The sequence below is a fragment of the Chiloscyllium plagiosum genome, unplaced genomic scaffold (genome assembly GCF_037043375.1).
Source record: "Chiloscyllium plagiosum isolate Xiang-an unplaced genomic scaffold, Cpla_swu_hap1 HiC_scaffold_16, whole genome shotgun sequence".
NCBI classification, from domain to species: domain Eukaryota; kingdom Metazoa; phylum Chordata; class Chondrichthyes; order Orectolobiformes; family Hemiscylliidae; genus Chiloscyllium; species Chiloscyllium plagiosum.
The window spans coordinates 45,854,248-45,867,910 of NW_028270154.1; the positions used below are offsets into that span (position 1 = coordinate 45,854,248).

A 13,663-nucleotide genomic window follows, 5' to 3' on the forward strand; every position below is an offset into this window, starting at 1 on the left:
AGACTGCAGAAAATTGACAGGATTTTGAAAGGGTGAATTGGCAAACCCAAGCAGTATGGTTTACATTAGTGCCCACATCAGAGCCCGTGTGGGTGGCACGGAGGCACAGTAGTTAGCACTGCTGCCTCACAGCGCCAGAGACCCGGGTTCAATTCCCGCCTCAGGTGACTGACTGTGTGGAGTTTGTACATTCTCCCCGTGTCTGCGTGGGTTTCCTACGGGTGCTCCGGTTTCCTCCCAAAATCCAAAAATGTGCAGGTTAGGTGAATTGGCCATGCTAAATTGCCTGTAGTGTTAGATGTAGGTGTAAGTGTAGGGGAATGGGTATGGGTGGGTGCGCTTCGGCGGGTCGCTGTGGACTTGTTGGGCTGAAGGGCCTGTTTCCACACTGTAAGTAATCTAATCTAAAGTAATCTAATCTAATCTAATCTAAGCTGTCTCTTTTATTCAGCAAGATAGTGGTAAGGCCTACCATGGCTGCCATCTCCCTTTGCTGCCAGAGCCAACAGGCAGCTTTCACATCCTGAAGCATTCAGTATCATTAATTGTTGCAGAGGTTGCTGTCTGTTCAATTTGAGTGCCAAACAAACTTCCTGCCCCGATTATGGCATTTAAAAATAGCATCACACGAGACACAGTTGAAGAATGGGACCCATAATTCATTTGGCTGTCATGTTCATGTTTCCTTTCTGAAAGTTTGACCTAACGTGCAGATCTATGCTTCATTCTAGCTCTGACAGATGTGCAGTAGGCAATGCGGTATTATCATCTTGGATCTCTGATGCAGCTTTATTATAAGACCTCTGTCCAAGTATCGGAACTGCTGCTGTTTATGTTTATGTATTACCTAACAAATATCCTGGAGGTTGCAAAGGTTTTATTATATTCATGCTCTGCTGCTCATGACTACCTTAGTCTGGATTTGAGGTTAAGAGAGTAGCCCAAATCGCCCAGTAGGCATCTGATTACTCCTGTTTGCCTGTTTCTGCATGCAAAGGTGGGTGAAGGCAGGTAGCTGCCAATGCATATTGATCCACCCCATATCCTGGATTTATTTCTCTTTTCTTATTTTCCAACTAACACACAGAGACAATTATATTGCTTATTCTAAAAATATACTTTGCAGACACCTAAAAATCTATCTGACATAACTTCTCCAAAAGCAAAACAAAAAAAAATTAGGAAAAACACCAAATTCTACTAAATTAGCTAAAGATAATTGCTGCTTCTAATGAACTAACAGACAATTTATCAACTAATAGTCATTTACCCTTTAAATGTTGACTTCATATAAACTTTGAATATGCCTGCATCATTGTATATTCTGTGTAGGACAGTGTACATAAAAATCACAATAAATTATGTATTTAGTAAGATGCGAGATTCCAGAATCTATTTACACATGTCACATCTGCTTTTGGTAAAAGCTTCCATGTCTCATATTAAGATGAATTTTAGGTTTGTTTGCAGTGGAGATTCATCAGGTGTAATCTCATATAATTTCCAAAGAACACCACAAACGCAGCACACATTCAATCCCACTGTCATCAATGATGACAAACAAGAACACTTATTGTTAAATGACTATGTCCAAATTAAAGATAAGAAACCTAGTTTTCGTTCACATATTCAGATTGGTTCCAATTCAGGTCAGCGGAGGAAAAAAGAAAAAGACCTTGGCTATTCCATAAGACTATAAGACATAGGAGCGGAAGTAAGGCCATTCGGCCCATCGAGTCCACTCCGCTATTCAATCATGGCTGATGGGCATTTCAACTCCATTTACCCGCATTCCCCCCGTAGCCCTTAATTCCTTGTGACATCAAGAATTTATCAACCTCTGCCTTGAAGACATTTAGCGTCCCTGCCTCCACTGCACTCTGCGGCAATGAATTCCACAGGCCCATCACACTCTGGCTGAAGAAATGTCTCTGCATTTCTGTTCTGAATTTATCCCCTCTAATTCTAAGGCTGTGTCCACGGGTCCTAGTCTCCTCGCCTAACGGAAACAATTTCCTAGCTTCCACCCTTTCCAAGCCATGTATTATCTTGTAAGTTTCTATTAGATCTCCCCCTAATCTTCTAAACTCCAATGAATACAATCCCAGGGTCCTCAGCCCTTCCTCGTATGTTAGACCTGCCATTCTAGGGATCATCCATGTGAATCTCCGCTGGACACGCTCCAGTGCCAGTATGTCCTTCCTGAGGTGTGGGGACCAAAACTGGACACAGTACTCCAAATGGAGCCTAACCAGAGCTTTATAAAGTCTCAGTAGTACAACGGTGCTTTTATATTCCAACCCTCTTGAGATAAATGACAACATTGCATTCGCTTTCTTAATCACAGACTCAACCTGCATGTTTACCTTCAGAGAATCCTCAACTAGCACTCCTAGATCCCTTTGTACTTTGGTTTTACGGATTTTCTCACCATTTAGAAAGTAGTCCATACTTGTATTCTTTTTTCCAAAGTGCAAGACCTCGCACTTGCTCACATTGAATTCCATCAGCCATTTCCTGGACCACTCTCCCAAACTGTCTAGATCCTTCTGCAGCCTCCCCACTTCCTCAGTACTACCTGCCTGTCCACCTAACTTTGTATCATCGGCAAACTTCGCTAGAATGCCCCCAGTCCCTTCATCCAGATCATTAATATATAATGTGAACAGCTACGGCCCCAACACTGAACCCTGCGGGACACCGCTTGTCACCGGCTGCCATTCCGAAAAAGAACTTTTCATCCCAACTCTCTGCCTTCTGTCAGACAGCCAATCCTCAATCCATACCAGTAGCTCACCTCGAATCCTAGGATCAGTTGAACCGATGGGTCTGTTTCCATGCTATATGAGTCTGTGACTCTGTAACTAGGGCTGAATTTTCCCATTTTCTACTGAAGTGTTTTGTCCAGTGTATTCATGCACCCAGGCTGCCTTGGCTTACTGTAATATTTCTCATACAATCTTTCACTCTTCACTTTATTAATTATGCAGCCAGGCTCCTTAACCTTCTCATGGAATTATGCAGGAAGAGAGGCAAAAGTGCTTGTCACTGCTGGGACCTTCTGGCCTTTATATCACTGGAACCATATTTAAAGCCATTTCAGTGGCTGCAATCCAGAAACTGCCCATCATATGCTGGAACTTAGCCATTATCTCTGAGGATATGGCTCAGAGTCAAAGCTCACGGATGGGAAGCTGGAGGTGCTGATGGAAAAAGGAGTGGTGGAAACAATGGCAGTTATCTTTCCTGCTGGCCACCAAAGAAAGCTATGCCACCAGACATAGCCAGCTAGACAAATAAAGCAGTCTGGTTATGGAACACTCTGCAGTGCAGGAGAAAGCTTGATGAATATTCTAAGTTGTGCAAGGATACAGCCACTATCTCCTCAATGTTATGTCATACTACAGGCTATCATTTACTTTAACTCCGACATTACATGTGCCACTCACTGAGCCTCATGGACTACAATTCTCCTCGTACATGTACCATGTCCAGTCAATGACTCTCATCCATCTCTCCACAAACGTTCATTCACTCCACAACTAAAACTCAGTAGCAGCAGTTACCATCTAAAAGGTATGCTGCAAAAGATCACCAAGACTCCTTAGACAACACCTTCCAAATCCACAACTGGCTTCATCCTGAAGGATAAGGGTAGCACATACATGGGAATACCACCACAGGCAAGTTCACTTCCAAGCCACCCACCAATTTGACTTTGAAATATATCACCATTCCTTCAGTGTTACTGGGTCAAAATCCTGGTACTCCCACCCTGGTGGCATTGTAGGTTTACCTATACTAAATGGAGTGCAGCCTGGGTGGGACATTTGCTGGTGGTATTCACGTGGGTTTAAATTAGCAGGGGAATGGGAACCTTAGGTGTAGTTCCAGTACACAGGAGGATGGGAGTAGGGAGGACATGGACACAAGATTTCACGGTCACAGGGGTATGCTGGCAGACAGCAAGCTGGTTTGAAGTGTGTCTACTTCAACGCCAGGAGTATCTGGAATAAGGTAGGTGAGTTTGCAGCATGGATAGGTACCTGGGACTTCGATGTTGTGGCCATTTTAGAGACATGGATAGAGCAGGGTCAGAAATGGATGTTGTAGGTTCTCATACAATCTTTCACTCTTCATTAAGCTCAGGGAAGGTGGTAAAAGAGGGGGAGGTGTGGCATTGTTAGTCAAGGACAGTATAACAGTGGCTGAAAGAACTTTTAACGAGGACTTGTCTACTGAGGTGGTAGGGGCTGAGGTTAGAAACAGGCGAGGAGAGGTCACACCGCTGGGAGTTTTTTATAGGCCTCCGCAAAGGCCCAGGGATGTGGAGGAGAGGATTGGCAAAACAATTCTGGGTAGGAATGAAAGGAACAGAGTGGTCATTATGGGGGACTTTAACTTCCCCAACATTGACAGGAAATGCTATAACTCTAGTATATCAGATGGATCGGTTTTTGTCCATTGTGTGCAGGAGGGTTTCCTGACACAGTATGTCAAAGGGCCGACAAGACGGGAGGCCACACTGGATCTGGCACTTGATAATGAACCAGGCCAGGTGTTTGATTTAGTGGTAGGTGAGCACTTTGGACAGAGTGACCATAATTTGGTTACGCTTAGTTTAGTAATGGAAAGGGATAGGTACATGCCACAGAGCAAGAGTTATCGATGGGGCAAGGGCAATTATAATGGCATTAGGCAAGACTTAAGAGGCATAGAATGGGGTAGCAAAATGCAGGGGATGGGGACAATCGAAATGTGGAGCTGGTTTAAGGAACACATGTTGCATGTCCTTGATAGGTATATCCCTGGCAGGTAGGGAGGAAGCGATAAGATAAAGGAACCATGGTTTACGAAAGACATTGTATCTCTTATTAAGCAGAAGAAGGAGGCTTATGTGACGTTGAGACGAGATGGTTCAGATGAAGTGATGGAGAATTGCAGATTAGCTGGGAAGGATTTAAAGAGAGAGTTAAGAAGAGCAAGTGGGGGACATGAGCAGTATCTAGCAGGGAGAATAAAGGAGAACCCTAAAGCTTTCTATAGGTATGTGAGGAATAAAAGGATGACTAGGGTAGGAATAGGGCCAGTCAAAGACAGAAGTGAGAAGTTGTTTTTGGACCCTGTGGAGATCGGAGAGGTGCTAAATGAATATTTCTCATCTGTTTTCACTCAGGAAAAAGAGAATATTGTAGAGGAGAAGACTGAAATACGTGCTATTAGACTAGAAGGGATTGAAGTTAGTAAGGAGGAAGTGTTATCAATTCTAGAAGGAGTGAAAGCAGATAAGTCCCCTGGGCCAGATGGGATTTATCCAAGGATTCTCTGGGATGCTAGGGAGAAGATGGCGGAGCCTTTGGCCTTGATTCTTGAGTCATCATTGTCTACAGGTTTAGTACCAGAAGACTGGAGGATTGCAAATGTTGTGCCCTTGTTCAAGAAATGCACTAGAGATGACCCAGATAATTGTATACCAGTAAGCCTTACATCTGTTGTAGGAAAAGTTTTGGAAAGGATTATAAGACAGAGGATTTATAATCATCTAGCTATCAACAATTTGATTGCAGATAGTCAACATGGCTTCGTCAAGTGCAGGTCGTGTCTCATAAACCTCATTGAGTTTTTTAAGAAGGTGACTGAGCATGTGGATGAGGGTAGGGCAGTTGATGTGGTGTACATGGACTTTAGTAAAGCCCTTGATAAGGTTCCACATGGTAGGCTTTTGGAGAAAATGCGGAGGCATGGGATTGAGGGTGATTTAGCAGTTTGGTTTAGAAACTGGCTTTCTGTAAGAAGGCAACAAGTGGTGGTTAATGAAAAGTATTCAGCCTGGAGTCCAGTTATGAGTGGTGTGCCACAAGGATCTGTTTTGAGACCATTGCTGTTTGTCAGTTTTATAAATGACTTGGACACAGGCATAGGTGGATGGGTTAGTAAATTTGCAGATGACACTAAAGTCGGTGGAGTGGTGGACAGTGTGGAAGAATGTAACAGGTTGCAGGGAGACTTGGATAATCTGCCGAATTGGGCTGAAAGGTGGCAAATAGAGTTCAATGCAGATAAATGTGAGGTGATTCACCTTAGGAAGAATAACAGGAAAGCAGAATACTTAGTCAATGGAAAGATTCTTGGTAGTGTGGATGTGCAGAGGGATCTTGGTGTCCATGTACATCGATCCCTGAAAGTGGCCACCCAGGTTGATACTGCTGTTAAGAAAGCATACAGTGTGTTAGGTTTTATTGATAGAGGGATTGAGTTCCGGAGCCGTAATGTCATGTTGTAACTACACAAAACTCTAGTGCGGCCTCACTTGTGTGCAGTTCTGGTCACCCCATTACAGAAAGGATATAGAAGCATTGGAAAAGGCGCAGAGGAGATTTATAAGGATGTTGTCTGGTCTGGAGGGAAGGTCTTATGAGGAAAGGCTGAGGGACTTGGGTCATTTCTCATTGGAGAGAAGAAGGCTAAGAGGGGATTTAATATGGACATACAAGATGATCAGAGGATTTAAGATAGATTTAAGACAGATGTCAGAGGCAGGTTCTTTACTCAGAGAGTGGAAAGGGCATGGAATGCCCTGCCTGCCAATGTAGTTAGCTCAGCCACATTAGGGGCATTTAAAATGTCCTTGATAATCACATGGATGATGGGATAGTGTAGGGGGATGGGCTTAGATTAGTTCACTGGTCGGTGCAACATCAGGGGCTAAAGGGCCTGTTCTGTGCTGGATTGTTCTATGTTCTATGTTCAAGAAGAGAGTTCACCGTCACATTTTCAAAGCCAAATAGGGATGGGCACTAAATGCTGACCCAGCCAATGACACCCACATCCCATGAATGATTTTTTTTAAAAAATCCTCTTGTGACGATGATGTTCCTTTAATATGGTTATGTTATCTTTGGCTTTTCTTTCGGATAGGTCATAGAAGCAGCAATTCTGAAAAATCTGGGTTAAACTACTTGAGAATGCTTTCACTTTGAAAAATAAACACTTGTACAATGAAAGGGAAGCGGCCAGTTCTCGCAGCTCAGCTTTTCTCGGGTTTTGTTTAGTTTGGGTTTTAGCAGTCTGGCTGTTCACTGAAAGCAGTCGGTCACTTGTGAAGCTGCTACACCCAAAGAAGCAAGTCCATGCTGATCCTCCCCCTCTCTGACTTCTCTCCTATAAGAACCGGTGTTGGATTTTTCCTTTTTTTTTCAAAGGAGTGTTTATGGGATTGTAGCAAGTATTTGGAACAGCATCATTAAGTTGGGTTTTCAGATAAGTTAAGCTATTCTGTATTCTGTTCTCTTTTGTTTGTTTGTTTCACTCCATAATCTTGCAAATAAATCTGTTTTGTTTAAAACTAAGTGATTGGAACAGCTGCATCACTGCTGGAATATCCGCTATACACCTGCTTGAAACAACTATCAAAGTTTGGGTCCAGGCTACTTTCTTGAAATGTTTGAGGGGATCTGGCCCCTGGTGCATAATACCTCTCAAACTATAAGCCCTCCTTCCCTCTCTGCTTCCTACTTACTCACTAAACAGGACACCACATGACCTGTCCTGATCCTGTGTCACCATTATCTTCTCTCCCATCCACTTTCAATGTACCCAATCCTTCTCTTTGTCTTATTTTGTGCACCTCGTCAAGACTGATGACTCCACAGCATCCTGACTGAACCACCTGGATTCCCTGAACAGCTTGTAATCAACCCACAAGACTCACTCTGGCCGAATGCCCAGACTGCAAGCACATGGATACCTATACTCATACAGGAACCACACCTGGCTGACCATGACAATATTTCATGATTGCAACCTGATGGACACATTGACTAACTCTACTCCCACTACGTACACATTGTTAACTGGACCTATAAATAATGATGTTGCAGGATCAAACCTTTTTTTTTCCATTAGATGGCTGACTAGGAATTTTAATACTTGCTACTGTCATGTCTTGGAAGGATTCACAGGTTTATATGCAATCTCTTTGGTCACATTAAGAATGCACCTTCCTTGGCCATCAGGTCCTTGGGTGGGACTCAAACCAAGAGCTTCTGGTCCAGATGCAGGGGTGCTACTTACTGCACCACAATACATCCATAAGCCAATCAATGGTCCATATCAATTCCATGGCAAAGATCATTTTGAAGGCAAGTGGCATATTACACTTGACAGTTAACAATCCTCAAACTAAATAACTTTATACATTTCACCTGGGAGAGTTTGGTGGTAGAAGAAGGAAGAAGAGGCCGGCTGAACTTTTTTAGTGACCCAATAGCAGCTGGAAAAGATGGTGCTGAGAAAATGGCAGTTACCAGGTTTATTCTCAATATCCAGGAATGCATTTCCTCTTCACTTCTGTGAAGAAATGACAAAAAAAGTGTGTAAATATTACTTTGAAAATATCAATCTCTATTATAGTATGTGGATTTTCTAAAATTATCAGAGTAAAAAACAGGACAGTGAAGAAAGGAAATGCAATCAGCTTTTCAAGTTTTTAAACTATATCAATTCTTAAGTGATGTTACAACATAACATAAGGTTTCAGAGATAGTAATATGCCACTGTAAAGATGATTGTGTAACTTCTTGCCTTAAAATGTTAAAATTCCTTGATGATGTATGATATAATTAATAATTAATAACGACAACATGTGGTACAAAGAAAATTTTATATACAGATATAAACATTTATTATTTTCACATTTTCTGTTCATAGAAAATAGTTTAGCTGTTCAGATCATCACCCTTTTTCTCTCTCTTTCCTACATGCCAAAATTTGAAATGAAAAGATAAGTATTTCACAAACAGAAACAGAAATTGCTGGAAAGACTCAACAGGTCAGGCAGCATCTGTGAAGAGAAATCAGAATTAATGCTTCAGGTCCAGTGATCTTCAGGTATTTCACAAATTTTGTTCCAAAAAAGTTTTTAAGGTTTATAGTCCAGCTTATTTTGTCATAGTTTGCAGAACCTCTTATACGCAGAAAAGGCAATTCCAGTTGCACTATTAGAATCAAACCAATGCATTTGATGAAAATCTTTACATTTTAAATGCTCAAACCTGAATCTAAAACCCTTCCCTTTATGCTATTTCTCAACTGAAAAGTGCAGTACTGTGCAACATACCACCTGTAGTGAAACATACTACCATGGAAATAAACTAAGAGCGACAAGAACTTGAAAATACAACTGAAAACATAAGGGACTATGAGATAGTGATTCCTAATATGAAATGTGTATATCCATTTGTCATTTATATGTAAAGTTCACTGAAAAGCAATATGTTCTACTGTGCTCACGTAATTTAAATTGAACGCCCATAGTGTTAGGTGCGTTAGTCAGAAGGAAATTGGTCTGGGTGGGTTATTTTTCAGAGGGTCAGTGTGGACTTGTTGGGCTGAAGGGCCTGTTTCCACACTGTAGGGAGTCTAATCTAATTTAATTTGAAAAACAAGTACATTTTAATCATGATTGATCATAATTCTTGAAGGAGCCTTCCCTTGCAATAACATGAATTATTTAATTTTAAACACTGGTCACTCATTGCCAAAAGGCTAAAAGAAAAAAAAAAGGCTGTGATGTTTGGGAAGAGTGGCAATGAAAGTATAGGGAGAAGATACAAGTGCAGAAAGTTAATTGAAAGAAGATGACAAAAGAGAGGAAGCAACATGCAAATAACCAGAGCACACAGAGTGATTTCGAAGCACCATGGATGCTACCTGAACTGCTGTGCTCTCCCAGCACCACTAATCCACAGAGAGTGATAGGCAGGTTCTTATCAAAGAACATGACATCTTTAACACTCCATATGTCAATATGTTTAGAACTCTGCTTCCTTCACTTATACTTAACCAGAGATAGACTTGGCTGTTCCTGTACCACAGTTATACATCAATTACTCTTTGATACAGAGGCATGAGTGTAATATCAAACAGTTTGTGGAATTTTAACTTCTATTCAAATACATTTCATCATGTTATTGTACCTAGGAAATCCTGTGTTATTGCAATCCTTAGCAATCAATTTTTATTATTGGTGTACAAGATTTAGATTTTATTGATTGACACACAAAAAAAAACTTTTTTGAAATGCATTGCACTAATCACAGAGACAGAATGTAATGATTTAATTGAAAATAAACTCTACATTTGTAGTATCATTGATGTGGTTAAGTAAAGCAAAACAATGTGTTGTGTGAAGTTCTTGAAAACTTTAAAGGAGGGTAACAGTTAACGATAACTCTTAAATGTCTTAATGCTACATTTATTGGGTAAAGTCTGAAATACAGATAGATACAGGTTGCCAATCATTTTATCTCCAAATGCGCTATATTTACATAGATGCATCCACAATCTTATTTCTGTCCTTCACTCATCTCCATACACTTGCATTTCGAGGCCCAGCATAAGATGAAACTTCCCCATGATCAGAATTGAACTAATTCCTCAAATAATGTGAAATTAACATATAGTTGTCAAAAGGAGGCTTGATTGGAAGTCTTAAAGCAGAATCTAGCTGAAACGTTTACAGCTAAATTTGTTTCCAAATAGAGAGAGTAAAGACAAACTAATAGGTATTTACATTTGGGGATATGCAATGCCTAATTTAGCTTGGAATAGTTATACAATGAACTGATTCAATTAAAATATGATGGATGTACCAAAAACAAATGTTCATGTCAAATCATCTAGCACAGAATTGATTGACAAAACATATAAAAATTAAGCAAAAACAATTTCAGAAAATATTCACAAGTAGGTACTAAATATCTTAAATGATTTCTTCAATGCCCTTCCATAAAAAAATTTTAAATTAATTTATCAAAGTACACAACAATGCAGAATCACTGAGCAGAAACTGATAGCCAAGTTCCATGCGCTTGAAGATGGCCTCGACCATCATTTTGGGTTCATGTTGCACTACATGTGACCCCCTGCCCACCCATCCACACTGTTCTATATCTATGAAATCTTGCTTACTGTTCTGTTTTGACATCATCACCTTGATAAATTGTTATGATCTCTCTACTTTAATTGATTTGGACAGTTTTGGATTACTTGTTACTTTGATTAGAGCCTCAGCATGTGACTCCTGTACCTATCATGTTATTCCAGTCAAATAAAAACTGATAGAACTGTGGATGCTGTAAATCAGGAGCAGGGAGAGGGGTTGCTGGGGGTGCTCAGTGGGTCTGGCAGCATCTGGGAAGACAGATCAGAGTTAACGTTTTGGGACCGGTGACCCTTCCTCTGGTTTTTCTTCACAGATGCTGCCAGACCAGCTGGGCTTTTTTTTTAGCAACTTCTGTTGGTGTTCCATGTTATTCCAGTCCTTTTTTTTGTCTCCAGCACCACTTTTTTTTTTGTAATTATCTCTCTGCCTCATTTAATTGAAAACAGGTCATTCCTTTGGTTGTTCTTCAGCCATTGACAATTTACTCACACCGTCTAACACCCTTGGTCACCTGCATAGACTTATTAGTCGACACTCCACTCACACCATTTGCATGATCCTTTGATCTCTCCGCCTTAGATCTCTCTGCCCATAAGTTCTGTGTCTGTGTGCTCTTCTCTGTCACTTCACATAATGAAGGGGGTATGCACCGAAAGCTTATGATTTCAAGTAAGTCTATTGGACTTCAGTTCAACACTGGCACCTCCATATCATTTTCAAAGCAGATTTGCAACTGACTGGTGGCTTTGCAAAAATCACATACAGCACTATAAAGAGATATGTAGTCAATGATTGATTTGTAACACAATTACATTAATGTATCACTTTTATAGTCATTGGGTGGTTCAGAACTTGAGTACTGCTGGTTTGTCGAAGATTTTGAATTTAACATCTGAATTATTAATCAATTATAATATGAACACGTTATAAAAGTTTGGTGCTGTATCATACAGCTTGCTACAGCATAAACTTATAGCAATGCAATGGGTTGCATGGATTTTCTTTTCAGAAGCCCCATTCTAATTGGTAGCTCTGAAAAACAGATCACAAAATTTGCTGAGTCAACCAACTGATAACGAACAATTATCTCGGCAACAATGCGAAACAAAGAACTGTGAATGCTGGAAATCTGAAACAAAAAACAGGAGTAGTCTAGTAGCATGTCTGGGGAGAAAAACAGAGTTAACTTTTTGAGTCCAACAATCCTTTATCAGAATGTAATTTAGCAAATTAAGGGGCAGGTCATAAAAATCTATTTCCAAATTAAATTTGGTTCAAACGACAACATAAATGCTTAAAATAGATATGTACAATATTCTTACGGTGCTTGGAACAGAAAGACTCTCCAGTCTGCTGTCTTCAATTTAAGAACATTGGGCCGTTTGCTGTAATCAATAGCCTTGGTTGCTAATGCATGGTGTATGCGAATAGCATTTTTCAGATCCACTTCAGACAAATCTCTATCTAGTTTATATTCATCCTGTAAGAGATACAGATAAGCAGAACAGTTATGGTTTTTATTCTGAAGCTTCATTATAATTGATGATAAGAAAATCTCCATTATATGATATGGACACAATTCCATTTCTGCTGTAAATATTTTAAAATGATAAATAAATGTTTGGGCTAACTTTCTCCACTAATCCCCTTTCTCATTTTATGCAGCCCGACAGTCCTTCAATACCTAATCCGTTGGCTTGAATCAAGACTATACTTGTCTGTTAGCTATATAACCATGGCGGAACCTCATCTCAATGTAATTGTATTCTCATATTCCCATTGGAGAGAAGTATATTTCCCCATTACTTAGCTCAGAAAGTACAGGGAAGGTAGCTCCAAGATGTGCTGCACCTGCTGGAATCACGTAAATTACTTGCAATGAATAAAGTGCATTACACCAACTAACAATTCTAGTTTAATCTCATGTGTCATTTTCTTTGTCAATAAATATTATGAAAGGCATTACTCGACTGGTTATCAGTAACAATTTCAGCCAATAATAATTCTATTATAATTAGTATTTATTACAAATGAAGAAATTATACCCACAGATAAATAATTATGAACTCTCAAGATATAACTCTACTAGTTCAAACTCAAAGCCATTTATAAACTCTCCCTCTATACATACATACAGGCAGTCACAAAAGAATGAGTGTTATGTGCAAATGGAAAGACTGAGAAGGTAATTCATTGGTTGTTGCCATAAGGTTTGCTGAGATAGTCCTTTTGTTGCTTTTCAATCTTTGTCCCCAGGTACTTTCATTTGTTTGAAGGAGGCAAAGGGTGACTTGTTCACACTTACAAAAGTCTCTGACTGATTCATTTGAAGTGACAGCTAGTTGAGAGGAATAAGTCAGCTATTTTAAGTCTTGAAATGCCTTGTTTTTAATCTGCACAGCAAAAACAACTCTTCCTTTTAGATTTCTGATGGTTTCTCCCTCAAACATTCACAACTACAAGTTGTTCAGCACAGTTGCCAGTAGGCAGGAAACCTTAACTGGTCACCAACTACAGACTAATCAGCTAAGTGTTGCCAGCCAAATCGCCCTTTGTCTACGGGACGATATGGTGGCTCAATTGTTAGCACTGTTGCCTTACAGCACCAGGGGCTAGGGTTCAATTCCAGCACTGGGTGACTGTCTGTGTGGAATTTGCACATTCTCCATTTGTCTAGAGCCTCTGGCTCAGGTTTGTCCCTTACTAGGCTTTTCCCTT

The 13,663-nt window shown here is 40.3% G+C and overlaps 1 protein-coding gene across 2 annotated transcripts in view; it reads right to left on the minus strand.

Moving 5' to 3' along the window:
- LOC122556664 (PH and SEC7 domain-containing protein 2) overlaps positions 1–13,663 on the minus strand; it is a 196,886-nt gene that overhangs the window by 19,562 nt on the left and 163,661 nt on the right. For both annotated transcript variants that reach the window (XM_087995355.1, XM_043703660.2), the window contains exons 12-13: positions 12,268–12,425; positions 8,205–8,349 (exon numbers count right to left, since the gene is read on the minus strand). In XM_087995355.1, the coding sequence (XP_087851481.1) occupies positions 8,205–8,349; positions 12,268–12,425 (303 nt within the window). The remainder of the gene's footprint in view (positions 1–8,204; positions 8,350–12,267; positions 12,426–13,663) is intronic.